This window comes from Drosophila guanche, unplaced genomic scaffold, assembly GCF_900245975.1.
Source record: "Drosophila guanche unplaced genomic scaffold, DGUA_6, whole genome shotgun sequence".
Taxonomy (NCBI): domain Eukaryota; kingdom Metazoa; phylum Arthropoda; class Insecta; order Diptera; family Drosophilidae; genus Drosophila; species Drosophila guanche.
Window position 1 is genome coordinate 530,577 of NW_022995759.1, and position 16,846 is coordinate 547,422.

The window sequence follows — 16,846 nt, forward strand, 5'->3', positions numbered from 1 at the left end:
AAGATAATCGCCATATATAGATAATGATACGGTCATGACGAATTTGGCCTCTGCAAGCTAGAGTTAAACTTTGCAGAGTACCAAAATCATTTTTTTTCTTTTGCATTTTTATTTTAAGAGCCAAATATGGAATTCCGCTGGCGTAACGGGCGATGCATGTCCAACATTGTGCCCCACTGGTATTGGAGTTGGCGGATCACGGGCGGCGCGGATCAGTCGCGACTCCACAAACAGTTGCGGGACGAACTCGGAAATTTCCGCGACGCTAGACCCAGACGGTTATAACAAAAATCAAGTTAGCCCAGGTGCTCAGCAGCCGTCAACAACACATCCGCAGAGACATGGTAATGGACATGGGCATGGCCATGGTCACAGTCATGGCCACGGCAAGCCGCATATTAAACGGCCAATGAACGCTTTCATGGTATGGGCAAAAGATGAGCGTAGAAAGATTTTGAAAGCCTGCCCGGATATGCACAATTCAAATATATCCAAAATTTTGGGCGCCCGCTGGAAGGCTATGTCGAATGCTGATAAACAACCATACTATGAGGAGCAATCGCGTCTCTCGAAGCTCCATATGGAGCAGCATCCAGACTACCGCTACCGGCCGCGTCCCAAACGCACATGTATCGTGGACGGAAAGAAGATGCGTATATCAGAGTATAAAGTATTGATGCGCAACCGCCGAGCAGAGATGAGGCAGCTCTGGTGCCGCACTAGTGGCGCAAATACTGGGGGTCCTGGAGGCACCTCTGCTGACTGCTTAAGTGGACAGGATGGTCCACCTCATGTGCATTCTGCGGCTGCAGCCGCTGTCTATCATTTACAGGACATGACACAAGCTGTAGCAGCGGCCGCTGCGGCTGCAGCTCATGGTGATGACTGTGGAACTCCTCCTTCACAACCGTTGGGCTGTGCGACTACTGGCACTTTCTATTATCCAGCAGAAAGCTTATCGCCCTCTGGTTTTTCATCAGAGGAAATGGAGATTCAATCGCAGCGGGAATTAGACGACTAAGGTGGCCATCTGTAGACTTAAGTGAGGAACGCCGTACAAAACAGCCACGGAAAAGCTGATTTGAAGTACATACCTTTATGTACGAATATAAGAGGGATGATAATGCTGCTCGCAGTAGACTTGTAAATAGAAAAAATGTTAGGATAGTCCTTGTATAGTCATATAAGTTTCAGTTCAAGTGCCATTACATATGTATATGTTAAATAGTTATTAATAATTAATTTGTGAATCAATTGTTCGCAGAATGCTCCGTCTGAGGCGCGATTCGGAACCAGCAGAGCATTCATGGGAACGTTGCAATTTTTGTGCCATTCATGCACCAATGCAGTAGCTATAGAAAAATATCCCGTACATAAATACATACATAAATTAGTAACGTTTAATATTTGTAAAATATGAATATTATAAATACACAAATGCGTAGTCCATAAACACAAGACATACATACATATGCATGTCTGTTTATACAAATTTTGTATGATGGTACTCCATCATCGACGATTAAAAGTTTCTCATGAGTAGGCACACATACAAAACATCACAATATGCATACATATACACCTAGCCGTACGTTAACAGTCACGTTGTTAATATCATATGCTCTACATACATACATACATATATACATACAAACAAACTCGTATGCACGAGTATACGACATAATCACGCATAAGTATTCCTAATTTGTATAGGTACTAAGACGGGCTCAAGGTTTTCATTATGATATATGTACGTATGTACACATTTACATATGTTCATATATGCATACATACAGTTGTAAGATTGTTTACCACTCATAGTGCGTATGGTTGATTTTCTAAGATGCTATTTTAACTAATCAATATACCAAGAACATACAAAAATGTATATAGTATATACGTACATACATACATATACAGACATATGTATGAAAATCTAATATTAAACCTGCCAATCAGCCTGCATCCCCCAGAAAAATGAAAGTAATAGTAGCGCATTAAGTAATAGACCAATTAAACATTGACATTTGTCTAATATTATTTACCCTTTCTTCGTAGCTTTGTCTGATCCAATTATGAATGTGAATGTGCTGATCAAAACTCACAACTAAAATACATATTAAAATGTTAAACAATGAAATCAAAATGACTACACGTACACTCAAGTACGAGCTAAACGATTATTTAGACACTATATATGTAATATGTACATGTAATTTATGTCAATATGATCGCATGGACTACTCTCTTAGCTTTCTTCTGGCTATAAGCAAAGAGCACAGGTCATCCTTCTCTAGGTGTAGGCTACAAACGATGCATACATAATTAAGAAGCACACATGCATATACATAACAATAGTTTCTACATAAAAGTGCAATAAAATCTTACATTTCAGTTAAAATATCAGTTAAATTAAAAATATATAATTGTCTAAAAACATCAGGGAATACAGGAACATACACAATTTCATTAATCGGGCTACTGATACATACAAATGTATAAAAAATGTGGCTAGAAAGTTACATATCTGCCGTATTCCACTAGACTTGACTGAAAATCTGGACTGGCCCTTCTCTTGCTTCACTGGAACTCTTTCTCTTTTTCTCCTACCATCCGTCCATAATATTACCTTCCTCCCGCCACCACAAATCAAATTCTTCATTCAGCCTATAATAATGATCCAATCTGACCATAATTCGAGGGTCAGATGGATATGTTCATACTTTACGGGCCTGCTTTTCTCGTTTCTGTAAAATTTAAAGATTAAATTGCGGGAGGGGCCTGGGACAATTTTTGAAATACTCTTGTAACGCTTATCAAGACGGGCGTTGCTGTTGATGTTTATCAAAAATACATGTAGACTTATACTTTATGGGGTCATTATTGGGACATTTCTCTGACCTTGCGACAAAGGTCAAACAATTAAATGTCAAATAAAAGAAATTACTATATAATTCTATGGCGACATTTGTTTCTAAATTAACTAAAAGGTAACTAGTATGCAATACATATAGGAACATTTTTTTCATTAAGCTCAGTACTCAGATGCACTAAATTTTCGGTTGACCGAATCAGGAATGATATTACTCCTCAAACAATAAGAAATCAACCCAATTTTCTGCTCGACAGAAAATTTCGCAGCCATCTTTTCGCAGTCGAGTATTCAGATCAGAAGAAAATATACCAAAAAAACAGCTGATTAAATACTTCCATCACGAATCGAAAAATAAAATATATGTATCGTCTGTCGACAGAAACACATACGACGCTAGAAAAGAACAACAGAGAATTTTAATCTTAATCATGCATTGGAACGAAAACTAATTACACTTCTCCACCCGATTTTTTCCTCAAGTAACCAAACCCACTTTTTATGAGAGATAAGGGGTTTAGAAATGGTCTGATGACAATTTTTTTTTATTACAGAACTTTCTTTTTAACAATTTTTAAAATCTGGTATTTTATTTTTTAGTTTTTTTTCAGAGGTAGCTGTTTTTGTGTCACAGATACTTAAGTATCTTAGATCTGCTTGTAAAGAATTTTGTTTATCTAAAAAGCTGATTAATGCAAGTGGCCCCAACATTATGTGATTTTAGCTTGCCGTTGGAAAAACAATATGCTTTAAAGTGCAAATATGTTCATTTTTGTAAGGTCATCACAAAATTTTGTGCAGTAATGGCCGTTTAAGGGGGTTATAAATGGTCTGACGAAAATTTTGTTGTCTATGGCACAACTTTCTTTTTAAGAATTTTTAAAATCTCGTATTTTATTTTTTAGTGTTTTTCAGAGTAAGTATTTTTTAAGTATCTTAGATCTCCTTGTAAAGAATTTTTTTTATGTAAATAGCTGATTAATGCAAGTGGCCCCAACATTATGTGGTTTTAGCGTACCGTGTGAAAAACAATAAGCTTTGAAATGCAAATATGTTAATATTTTTTAGGTCATCACAAAATTTCGTTCAGGGTTTATTATTTGTTTCTTTACATTTAATTAACTGACATTAAAATCTATGGACAAACAGCTGAAAGCCTAGAACGCACATCGAAAAAAGGGGCCGCTAGAAAAATCAGGGATGATATTGGTATGGAACCGATAAGAAATGTTGTCGCGCACGTGTTACTTTCTAGCGGCTGTACGCCAGGCAGTACTCAGATCGACAAAAAAATTGGCCGATTAAATCTAGAAAGTCAGCGGATATTATTTTGTGGTATTGATAGTATTTGTCAGCAGCTCGACAAATATATCTCTGTTCCATATTCCGAGAGGGTACCTATCAAAACAGAGAGTAAAGTCTCAATCAAATGGAGACACCAATGCCGCTGAAGTTGAAAGATAAATTGACCACCGTGCTTCCAAACGAGCTCAAGGCCATCAAACGGCAAAAAAAGAAAGCAAATAGGGTAATGAGATTATATTGAATTAATTTGCATTTTTAATTTGTTTAACTTATTTGAACGCCAGTTGCTTCATGTTGCCAAGACACAGACCGGGCTAAGCTGTTAACAAAATGTTTTAAGTTGTTTTTCTTTTGGGACCAAGTACTGCCCCACAGAGTCGTGCTATCCAATTTTGATTAGTAAGGGTGCTTGGAGGCTCCGTTTTACAACTTTGCCACGGGCGCAAATATTCCTTGGCACGGCCTTGCTGCTCCACCAATCAAAGGAGGCTGCAGATTTTATTCCCAGACATATGCAAATTCTCTGTCATATTTTCAAACTGCGGAATATGCAGGGTATCGTTCCATGGGTTTCCATAAATGTACACATATTTATAAGAGGCCTGCATGGATCAATTTTCAATTCACATACAAGACTACGAAAACGACTTGAAAAATAAAAAACAAATAAATTCTTTTTCGGCACAGCTGTCATGTCTCCACTATGTTTATTCTCACAGTGTACGCTGAATACTCTAATGAAAAATATTTGCAACGCCAAGTCAATTGCCGTTATTCATTATTTGTATACATATTTAGATGTTTATAACCGTTTATCCCTTTCGTCCTAACTTTATTTAACAAATATATGAGTATAGAGAGGATATACAAAATCAATTTATTTTTTTTTTGGGGCAAGCTTCTTTATAAAGTCTCAAATTTGAAGGAATGGCATGTGAGCGCTAAACATGAAAACGCAAATGAGGTAAAGAATAGATACACGCATTGCCATCATTTATGTATGTGTCCCCGCTCTCATGAAATTACGAAGCAGACTTGAAAAGGAACGAGAAGGGACGTGTGAGACGCTTCTTACGCGTCACAACCTTTAAAACCCGGCACTCAGTACTACATCTGCACCTTAGCGGTGTTTTGTCAAATTTTAAATTTGTTCTTCATCTGTCATCTACATCTACAACAATTCTCACACCAACACGCTCCGTTAGCTCGCCGCCATTCCCTAGAACCACACACTGCAGACACGAGGCAGAGGCACCGTCCGCACAAAAAAAAAAAAAAAAAAAACAAATAAAAGCTGCGGGACGGGGTGGGTTAAAAGTCGGAAGAGTCATTGGCAGGGGATGGCATCGGCAATAGCCGGGTGAAGCAGAAGCAGAGGGTGAATAAGAGAATGTAAAAATAACAACAAAAGCTGCGGGACAGGGTGGGTTTAGTCACTGCAAATTAATTTCTGCATTCTGGTATAATAATGATCCAATCGGATCCCAATTTATTGATCTGATAGATATGGTCATTCCCTACGGAATGGCGTTTTTAGTTTTCTTTTATCTTCAAAATTGTGGATTTTGAGGTTTTCGCCCTTTTTCGGGGGCGGAAGGGGGCGTGGCTCATTTTTTAAATACACTTGTAACAGTGTGAGCATACAGAAGTCTGGATGCAAAATTTGGTGGCGGGGTTTTCTCACAAAAAATAATATGTATATATTTATTTTATAAGCACATCAAATTCATTTTTTTTAAATCCTAGTACTCAGATCGAAAAAAAACTTGCTGGCAAAATGTGCGATATATTTTGCTAGCAGCAGAGTGTGGCCAGAGGTGAAACCCGCATTCCGTACGGTTACACTTCTCAGGCAGCTGTTTTGTTTTGTTTACCTCTTTGAAAATGTGTGAAAATTGAATAAAAGGTTAAAACAATGAATACAAAATTGATCCATTCAGGAGATTGCTTTTAGTGGGATTGGCGACTCTTGCATGATCGGAGTAGGAGGACAATCTGCGAAATAAGCGCCGACAACTTTGATAAAACCCATATCTGCAGGAAAGAAACCAAGGCGGTCGTTGTCTATACATTTGAGTATTATAAATCATATAAATATGTGTTCATTTATGGAAACCCGTTGCCCGATGTAAAGTTGTAAAACGGCGCATCCAAGCACCCTTCCTATTCTTCATTGGATTGGATGGTTTCGAGCCCATATTGTCGCCATCACCCTTTGGCACGACCCTGTGGAGCAGTACTTGGTCCCAAAAGGAAAACAACTTAAAACATTTTGTTAACAGCCCAGCTGTGTCTGTGTCTTGGCAACATGAAGATACTGGCGTTCAAATAAGTTAAAAATATTAAAAATGCAAATAAATTCAATGTAATCTCATTAATCTATAATAATTGTTTCCTTTTTTTCCGTTTGATGACCTTTAGTTAGTTTAGAAGCACGGTGGTCATTCATCGTTCAACTTCATCGGCACTGTTGCCTCCATTTGATTGAGACTTTACTCTCTGTTTGCTAGGTACCCTCTCGGAATATGGAACAGAGATATATTTGTAGAGCTGCTAGCAACATAACAACGAATACCACACAAAAACTATCAATACCACACAAATACTATCGATGCCACATCGTCTGACTTTCTAGATTATTTCGGCCTGAAAGCCGCTAGAAAGTAACTTGTGCGCGACAACATTTCTTATCGGTTCCATACGAATATCATCCCTGATTTTTCTAGCGGCCCCTTATTTTCGATATGGGTACTAGGCTTAAGTCTTGTCTTAAAAATCTAAAAGTTACCTTGCTAAAACTCCTGTCTTTCTCAGCCTTTCGCTGATAGGAAAGTCTAATCGAATGATATATGATACATTTTGGTAAGGACGATTACTTTTCAGACCGCCCTTGTAGCCTCTGAGTACCAGCCGACAAACAAGAAGGACACTCATACAGACATAGACTCTGGTATTGATGCTGATAATTATAGTATGTCTGGACGTTGATATGCAATGACTGCACCATCAAGTGGCCCATGCGACACCAAGCCAACGCCTGTTACGCGCGGAACCCAGCAGAACGCAGCCCTCCTCCCGCCCAACCGACCAAGGGGCGCTGCCGCATGACGCGCGGCGCGATTAACCGAACCGGTCTCGAGCATGCAGGAAAGATAGATGGTTAGGCTAATATTCGAGGAAAATTAGGGCTAAACACTTTTAGACTAGTGCTACTATAAACGAGAAGGGACGTGTGAGACGCTTCTTACGCGTCACAACTTTTATACCCGGCACTCAGGACTACATCTAGATGTGGAAGACATCGCCAACCACTGATAACGTTCACATTACAGAAATTACATTGCATCCAAAAAATTTGATAGTTAATATAGTGATAGTTATTTTCCAATTTATGAGATATTTAAAACAGAAATAAAATTGGTACTTTTTCCCTGCACATTCTGTGCAAAAATGACCGATAGGTTACACATCAGATTTTTCGAAAGTGAAAATTTGAATCTCTTGAAAATCTATGAAAATTTCTTGTACGAAACTTTGATGGTCACTCTTTTTCTAATACAGAGCGTTAAAAACCGAGTCTTGGTTTTAACTTTTAAAAATTAGCTTTTGGCCACCGAAACTGGTCATTGGGACAATAGTGCATCTGCACCTTAGCGGTGTTTTGTCAAATTTTAAATTTTTTCTTCATCTGTCATCTACATCTACAACACTTCTCACATCAGCACGCTCCGTTAGCTCGCCGCCCTTCCCTAGACCCACACTTTGCAGACTCGTGGCAGAGGCAGCGCCCTCATACAAAAAACAAAAACCAATATAAGCTGCGGGACGGGGTGGGTTAAAAGTCGGAAGAGTCAGCGCCAGGGGGAGGGCAGAAGCAGGGGCCGAGTGAAGCGGAAGCATAGTGTGAATGAGAGAATGTAAAAAGAGCAACAAAAGCTGCGGGACAGGGTGGGTTTAGCCACTGGAAATTAATTTCTTCATTGTGGCTATAATAATGATCCGATCGGATCCCAATTTGGTGATCTGATTGATATGGCCATTTCCTACGGAATGGCGTTTTTAGTTTTTTTTATCTTTGAAATTGTAGATTTGGAAGGTTTTCGCTCTTTTGCGGTGACGGAAGGGGGCGTGGCTCATTTTTGAAAAACACGGACAGACAGACATGGAACACAGACAGGAAACCATTTCCGACCCCATAAAGTATATATATTCTTGATCAGCATCAATAGCCGAGTCGATTGAGCCATGTCTGTCTGTCAGTCCGTCTGGCCGTCCTGATGACCGCCTAGTACTCAGAGACAATAATGGCAATAAAACCACACCAAAACAACAATGTCTACACCTGGTCACACCGCCGAGCTGCCAATAATACGTGACCATCGATTTGAAAAATATAGAGAAAAATTAGTCCAATTATAATTTATGAAAATTTGAGCGACCGGAATCGCTCCGGTTTGCATCGCTTTTCATCTATCGTAAAAAACTTGCTTCCATATTACTATTCAAATGTACGAACGTACAATATTTTATGGTATATAATACATTTTTTATATTATATTGGTTAGGAGCATCTTTAAGTCCAGTACAGGCACGCAAAATATTCTTGCGACAAAATCAGGGATGATTTTTCAAACAAGCGAAAGGATATCAACCCTGCTTTTTTTACAGATAATTTTGTCGCAAGAATTTTGCAGTTGAGTACTCAGATCAGCAGAAAATTTACCAAAAAACTGTTCCGATTAAATACTTCCATCGCTAAGCGAAAGATAGATTTGGTTTATCTGTTTTCGACCGAATCAAGACACGAGGAAGGAAAAAATCAAAACAGGCGCAAAAGGGTTAGATAATAGCATATAATGAAGACGACCTAATAGTCTTGAGTTAAAACTTATTAATTATATTCCGGCTCTTTACCAAACAGCGTCCAAAAGTTACAGTTTTAGCATATATTTTATCTGTGCTACAATTTTTCTGTATCACAAATACAAAAATTAGGTATCTTTCTGTGAAAACTAACAAACATCCATAATTGATTTATAAAATAGGTCATCAAACAAATATGAGTAAAGCAGAGCAAAGCCGCTTGGATGTTTCAGAATGTAGATCTTTGTTCCTATTTCTCGGTCCAACTATTCGAATAATGGCTTTCAATTTCAACAATACAAAGTATATCGATAGTTACATTATCGATGAGCTCCCATCTACGCTGTCAAAGAAAATGGCGAATTGTGCTAGTATCGGAGGAATTGAAAATTAGTTAATAATTTATTTTATTTTGTGACCGATTAAAACAGTTTAGTACTCAACAAGTGTGCCTAAAAAAAAAATTGATTTAATGTTTCAATCATATAATATAAATATGTAAGAACAGGCCGAAAAACCATGCGTTCGCAAGTAGCCTTGTACATTTCACAGCCATACATGTGTACACATGCATATGCATACATTTTATTTTAATGCTATTTCTTTTTTACAATACGACCATTTTTTCTGTCTGTTTATATTAAAAAAAAACCCTCGACCGCACGTACTTGTAGTTTCCACGTACTTACACATGGGCAACTATCCTTATGAAGACACACAGTGAAGCTTAAAATAATTTAAAATAAATTGTTGCAAAACTAATAATTTAATATGTATTTCTCTTTGCAAATTAATGATAGCTCAAGTAAAGTGTGTTTTAACTGTGCGCGTGGGTCAGACATATAAATAATTGTTTGCCGTTCCTTCGTTCTGGATCAGGCAGGCTTGATTATCCGGGATCTATAAATGAACCAAAATCAAATCCAGCAACTCACCTCTCACCTCTCACAGGCTCTTGATCAAAACTATGATGTAAGATTACTTCTTTTGTACCATTAAATTGCTTATTGCTTATAGAAAAATAATTACAGGTCGTCAATATGGATGCGGTTCTCTCTGTCATATGTGCTCTCGAAGGCACAACGATCACTAAGGAGCAACTGGAGGCCACCAGATTGGCGAAGTACATAAACCAACTTAGACGGAGAACCAAAGATGAACATCTTGCCAGACGTGCGAAGTCCCTACTGAAGATGTGGCGAGAAATGGTGGGGATTCAGCAAACGGCTAATGATTCTCAGCACCATCACAGTCAGCACTCATCCCTACCGACAACGCAAACATCACATTTTTACAAGTATACAGCGGCAACGACAGAAAGCAACTTGGCCGAATCAGTTGTTCATCTGCCCATTTCCCCTTCGGTTCCGTCACACCGAACGATTTCAGATCTGCACTCAAATATGGATTCCTCTGAACAGTCACCTGCAGCCCTGCCTGCCCAGCCACATTCAAATTTCGCAAACCTTATTAATAATATAAGCAAATTTGAACGCGAAGAAAGCAACTCTAGCAAGTCAATGCAAACTCATAAGCAACCGCAGCCACAATTCCAAACTAGGTCTCTTGGACTGCCGCTCCCATTCATAAATGAACAGTCATTGAATTCTGTATCAATCTCATCGGATGTCGGAAATGATAAAAGAAGTGAAGCTTCAATTGTGATCGATATAGTAACTGATTCTGACGACAACGACAATGAGAGTGAAAGTACAATACGGGGAAAATCCACAATAGCTGCGTCAACACCTCTCACAATATCGCCTGCTCCGTGCATTCGGCCAAAAAAATTTAAAAAGGATAAAAAGCATAAAGAAAGGGTTAGGTCAAAGTCTTCTTTCTTGGCTAACAACGAATTAATCGGACAACACTCCAGATACAGCGCGAAAGTAAAGGAAGGCCAGTCGCAAACAGCTCAGGCAACAGACTCTGGTATGAGAAAACCACTTATTTTTTGTTCAAAAAAGTATTTTTAACTTGTAGAGCCTATCAATCATAAATATAACGATTCTTTCAATTCTATCAAGAGAAAGAACATTATTTGAATGCCACCAACTTAGTTTTGTATTAATCTTTGACTTTGTTTTTTTGTAGAAATTTTTTCTCTGTCTAATAGCTCGATGAGCTCAATCTTATCTGGGGATGCAGCTATATTGAACTCGCAGCATAGGTTTCTACCAAATTCATCAGAGCTGACGTTCACCGGCAGGTTTAAGACAGTCGACCAATCTAATAGTTCAAATCAGGATAATTCCGCTCTGCCGATCGGACAGAATACCGTATTCCGACAAAATGAATCAGAAAGACCAATACTTGAAGATTCAATTACAAACGACTCGAGTACATCCTGCAGTCGGCTTTCTCCTCCCACTGTCGAAGAACGCAGAAAATTAGATAAAGTTGATGACTCAATACAAATGCCAATGCCTTCGATTGGACTTGTCCACGAGTCAAATAGTAGGACTGACTATTTGGAAAGCTCATCAAAGTCTCAAGTTCCTAAAAAACGTGGACGGAAAAAAGGCTCAAAGGGCGTGGACGCTGTAATTGCCAAGGAATCGTCTAGCCTGTCGGAGCAAATTTTTTTTGGCGTTAGTTCTAGTGTGAAAAAGGTGAAGACCACTAAAGAACTTTTCAGTGAAATTCAGAGCAGGAAATTAATCACTGCCGTGCAGTCGTCCACAAGTAATATCTCAAATTCCTCCATATCTCGAGAACTGACTACCCGTGCTCCCATGCCAAGACCAACCTCATCTTGTTCTGGTTAGTGTCCTATTAATATTTGAGCTTGCTTCATATTTTATATGTATCTATATTTATTCCTAGACACGTCGATCCCTTCGCCACAAATCATGGAAACTTTTTTAGGAAATGTTACGCTGATGGGGGTTGACAAATTTTCAATTAAAAATGAAGGTGAGTTCCCAGTCGTTGTCAGAATCTGTAGCGACCAAATCAGCCTTAGATCAGGGCTCGGCACGGCCATATCTATTGCGTATAGGACAAGGCTCTGCCGTGGCGCTGCTGCTCACGTACACGCGTATTACAGTGATTCGTACCAATGCACTATAGTCCCAAGGACCACTTTTCTTGTCCTTAATTAATAACTCGCGAACGAATCAAGATTTTTGGATTTAGTCTTTTGGTTTAGTTAAGAATAGAAGAGGACGGAAAAACGGTTTGTAATTTTTTTTCTCAAAATGTTAGAATCAAAAAAAGGATGGAAATAGGTTTAGCATATCACGATTCTATAAAAAACATCAAAATCTAAGATACTCGAATTTTTTCTCCCACAAAGCATGCTCTTCAGCAGTTTCCATTATAAAACAACATTACACTGGCTACACTCTAGCCCTCCAAAACAGCTAGTGACTAATACTGTGGCTTAAATGCAATGCAAAAAGGTACCCTACTTCACAATTTTCTTCTTCATTGTGTTCCAAACAGCAAAACACATTGAAATTTCCCATTTGAGGTTATAATCTGTAAATGCAAATTGTAAGAGTTGTGGTCAAATGTGGCTTTTCTGACTATAGACATTTTACCAATCATTTAATGGTCTAATACACACAATAGGTTTCAAGGTGGGACTAGGTGGCACTCTATTAAAAAAAACTTTTTCGAAAATTAGTTTTCACTACGAACTGATACAAATTGAAAGCCTCACTTTGACATAATTACGAAGACATCGACAACCACTAGATACCGGTCACATTACAAAACACGTAGTAAAAAGCCTACTGAATAAAATGCATCAAACAAATTTGATCAGTTAATCGGATTTTTTAATTTATGAGATATTTAAAACATCAATAAAATTGGTACTTTTTCCCTGCCCAGCTGTGCAATAATGACCGCTAGGTTTCACAGCAGAGTTTGTGAAGGTGGCGCCATCTATGAACATTTCTGGTACGCGGCTTTGATGGTCAATCTTTTTCTAATAAAGAGCGCAAAAAACCGCGTCTTGGTTTTAACTTTTAAAAATTAGCTTTTGGCCACCAAAAGTGTTAATAGTGGATAGTGCAATGTGAAATGTTCCGTTTTTTCTGCGTCTTTTAATTTTAATAAATAAATATTTTTCGGATAGTAGCTGTGTGGGTTTCTTGCAAGTACTTATTAAAAAAGAATTGCCCCCATATGTCAACATAAACCACTTTCAGAGAAAGCTTACAAGAAAAGTTATTTTTTGCAGATGCCGCTAATACGGATAGTGACACCATCACTTCAGAGCCATCTCAAGATAGTAACAAGTCGCAGGAAATTAAGGAATGTACTTCACTGGACAGCAATAGCAACTCTCTCCAGATTTTGTCTCTGGCAAAAACATCGATGCACACTTTAAAGTCGGACAGCTATAGCGATGTTACCACACAACTAATGCATCTTATTCACAGCATAAAAGGCCCAGTGAGTGTCTATGAAGTTGAAAAGTTATACCGAGCTCAGATTGTACCGTGCACCTGCCTAGTTATAGAAGAACTATCCAACCCTTTGGGCGAGGAAATCAGTTTAGGTTCGGACAACGTTGCGGGCGATCCTAAGAGCGATTCAAATAATGATAACGTTTCTTGTCATAAAAACCAAGAAGAGCAATTGCCCAAAATTGAACGATTGAGTGACAATGATATTTTAGTTGATACCCCGGCGAAACCAGTTAGGTCCATATTTGACTTGGATTTTGATGAGGGCGAAGACCCTTTGCAATCAATAATTAACGATATTCGTATGCCGCCAATTAAACTGAAAGAGACCAAAGAAAACTCAGATTTCAATACCTCCCTTGCCCATTTACCATTGAATATTGCTCCTCTGGATGTTGCTAGTGGAAATATCGATGCAGTACAAAATCGAGTCAACTGTCACAACCAGGAGGGAGAAAACAGTGAAGAACTTAATGTCGCTATTCCTGTTTTCACCTGCCACGAGGATCCAGATTGCGTTGCAAAGCAAAGGTTTCACGTGCAAACCAACCAAGTGAATAATTTTCATATAAATGCGTTACACAACTTTTACATACCAAATATAAACGGCAATTGGGATAGCATCGACTTATCTATTGTCTCAGAATCTACAATAACCGACTTCCGCAGTACCTACACAGTCACGGATGGAGCTGACGTTGTACCAAAATATGGCTCCCTTACATACGACCGGATTAGAAAGGATCTGAGTTCTATGACATTTACAAGATCTTTCAAGACCAGACACTTCAAATCGAAAGTAACAGCGTTTCTTGGAGTGGCAAAGTGTTTGCCAACGTGTCGTCTCGCTAGAAGAAGGATTAAGAAAAAACAAGTTAAATCCCCGCCGACTCCATTAACAGTGATTCCGAGTACAATAGAAGTTTTGGACCTGTATCCGGACCACATGCAGATGAAATATAATTGTGCTAGTCCACTGAAAGTGGATGTTGACATACCAGTTTCTGGCCATGAATATAATACCGAAAACAATGTGCAAATGCAAGTCAATTTGAAGACCAAGAGCGATCCAACTTTAAGTTACAACCTTCTAAAATTGGCCAATAGCAAGTCGCTTTTTGAGAAAGGTGAGCCAAGCGATAAGGGCAGTGAATACGAGAATAAGAAAAACAGTCGCCTTAGTAGCAGTAGTAGCAGCAGTTGCAGCAACTCTAGCCAGTCTAGCAACTTCAGTTTAAAAAAAAAACAGGATTCCATTAATGAAAAGCTTAGAAATCAGAGGTCTCAGCGGTACAGAGTCCAAACTATAGAACCGGCACAAGAGGAAACTAGTAGAAAACGTCAAGAGAAAAATATGAAAGCGATACATTTTGAAGAAAATCCACCCATTAAGCGCATTAAAATTTCTTTGAACGGAAAAATGTCGAACCTTAGCAGTAGCAAAAACAGCAGTTCTAGTGAAAGTGAATCCGAAACTGGTATAGAGAACGATAACGAAGTCGAGAACGACTATAAAAATAATAATGACGAGGAATATGCAGTTGTTCAACGACCCATGGGTGGCGTTAGCAATAATCACATTGTAATGACAATAAAGAAAACACCAAGTAAAATCAATTCTCCAGCTAACTCAATCTCTGCTACTTCACCTATTAATGCATCCGAGACTCGTAACGTAAGAAATTCATTTTTTGACTCTAATCGGCACAATGTGTCCAAATCAAGTACTTTAAGCGCTCCCCTATATCCAACGGATTATAGTAAAAGAGTTTTATTGTCCAAAAAGAATCGTCATCCGAATCGTCAACGTCGTTATCGTCTATCTCGTCGAAAATCGGATTTTAAAGGCAGAACTATTGATTTAGAGCTAAAACATTTGTTCACTTGCAAACCCAACCCAGATCTAAACACCGTGTCCGACATAAAACTTCATAAAAAGCTTTTTTTCAATCATGAACTATGCAAAAAGAATAATGCAGGCAGAAAACAGAGGATTTTAAACTACAGCAGTAGTAGCAGTTCAAGCTATGATGATGACGAAAGCGGGTTTACTTCAGAGGAATCTGGAGCAGAAGCTAAAAAAAAAGTTACTACTTTTGAAAAATACAGCTTAAATATTGAGACTGATACGAGTGCCGAGAGAACGGTAGAAGATCCACTTGAAAATAAAATTAAAGAGGGTCCTTATTTATCATCGTCTAGCAATGATGTTGACGTTAGCGATAGCCAGAGCGAGGGCGAGATCGAAAATCATGAAGTATTAGATGAAGCTGCTGAAAATGTCGAAGTTGACACACTTAATGAAGTGTATAACAATGGAATGCTGACATCTTTTAATTCGATATGTGTTGTAAAACAGAAAATGAAAGAACCGACGGTGATGGCGGTCTCGGGCAGTGTCGACGCACCCGTACCACAATCCACTGCATCGCTGGCGTCACTGCAAAATGAGAATTGTGATGATGTGAATAATCTATGCTATAATAACAACAATTTAGATGTAATTAAACATAGCATAAATACTAGCTCCATACTGAATGATACCATTTATAAAAACGTCATTAGTAATACTTCTCCAAGAGTCTTAGCCAACAACTTCAGCGAATGTATTGAACAGAATATCGAAAATTCTGAATTAAAGCCCCATATGCACTCCAGTGTTGAGCACCAAACAGGTACTCGACGAACCACCCTGAAAGACGTTGCGTTATCCTGCTACGCTGATTTGGACTGTACCCGAATTCAGAAATTTAAGGAGTGGCACCAAGTTCTTCAATTGCAATCATATAATAATGAGCCCTTAATAGTTCTGCCATACGTTGTGCTTGAATAATTTATACATTTCACTTACGGATGATTTCGGAAGAAATATAAAGTAAATTTGGCCAATTACATTTAATGCTGATGTGTTCTCTAAATTCTGTTAAATTGTTATGTCCAATCAAAGCTATTTTTTCGTTAATTTAATATTTTATATTTTTTCATGATTAATCCACAAAAAAACATAATATAAGCATATGGACAGAAATAGTACTTTCGATTGCATAATCACTTGGATTTCTGTTAAAGTCTTTTCTTAAAAATAATTTTTTGTTTATATTTTGAAATATTTAAGAACATATTTAAACATAAGGTAACAAATCAAATGTAAATTAACTGTAAATAAATTAGTTGTACTCTGAAGTAAATCAGTAGGCCATTTTCAAATCCGTATTCTAAGAGAGGACTCTACGAGTATCTACCAAATATTAACCAGTATGCTAGTTTATGTATCAACCCTTTTAAAGAGAGTGAGGTTGACTAGCAGATTAGACTAGAAGTGAAGTCTGGTGGAATACGACAATATATACACTGACAAGCAAAACTGCAACACGAGTTCAGGACT

At 38.2% G+C, this 16,846-nt stretch overlaps 2 protein-coding genes and 1 long non-coding RNA gene across 4 annotated transcripts in view; 2 read left to right on the plus strand and 1 right to left on the minus strand.

Moving 5' to 3' along the window:
- The window catches only part of LOC117590611 (transcription factor SOX-5), a 46,789-nt gene extending 44,642 nt beyond the window's left edge, over positions 1-2,147 (plus strand). Inside the window, exon 6 of the mRNA XM_034283401.1 lies at positions 119-2,147. Within this exon, the coding sequence (XP_034139292.1) occupies positions 119-1,021 (903 nt within the window). The 3' untranslated portion in view covers positions 1,022-2,147. The remainder of the gene's footprint in view (positions 1-118) is intronic.
- Positions 988-2,333, minus strand: LOC117590612. The gene is made up of 3 exons (XR_004574315.1): positions 2,046-2,333; positions 1,095-1,140; positions 988-1,037 (listed from the first exon to the last, which is right to left on the minus strand). It is a non-coding gene; the product is annotated as an uncharacterized LOC117590612 (long non-coding RNA).
- Positions 2,334-9,380: 7,047 nt separating this feature from the next.
- On the plus strand, positions 9,381-16,644 carry LOC117590598 (mediator of RNA polymerase II transcription subunit 26). Of its 2 annotated transcripts, XM_034283365.1 has the most exons (6): positions 9,381-9,538; positions 9,841-10,012; positions 10,072-10,972; positions 11,135-11,803; positions 11,867-11,956; positions 13,233-16,644. In XM_034283365.1, the coding sequence occupies exons 2-6, from the start codon at positions 9,947-9,949 to the stop codon at positions 16,292-16,294; spliced, it is 4,788 nt and encodes a 1,595-aa protein (XP_034139256.1). In that variant the 5' UTR covers positions 9,381-9,538; positions 9,841-9,946; the 3' UTR covers positions 16,295-16,644. The 2 variants fall into 2 exon arrangements, with proteins under 2 accessions (XP_034139256.1, XP_034139257.1); XM_034283366.1 differs by lacking the exons at positions 11,135-11,803; positions 11,867-11,956 and having other exon boundaries at positions 10,072-10,899; positions 14,576-16,644.
- The last annotated feature ends 202 nt before the right edge of the window (positions 16,645-16,846 follow it).

Excerpts from the sequence above, each read along its gene's own strand:
- LOC117590598 (XM_034283365.1), top strand. The coding sequence starts at position 9,947 with ATGAACCAAAATCAAATCCAGCAACTCACCTCTCACCTCTCACAGGCT. Across the intron at positions 11,804-11,866 it reads ACCAACCTCATCTTGTTCTG|ACACGTCGATCCCTTCGCCA; the intron begins GTTAGTGTCCTA and ends ATTTATTCCTAG. Across the intron at positions 11,957-13,232 it reads ATTTTCAATTAAAAATGAAG|ATGCCGCTAATACGGATAGT; the intron begins GTGAGTTCCCAG and ends TATTTTTTGCAG.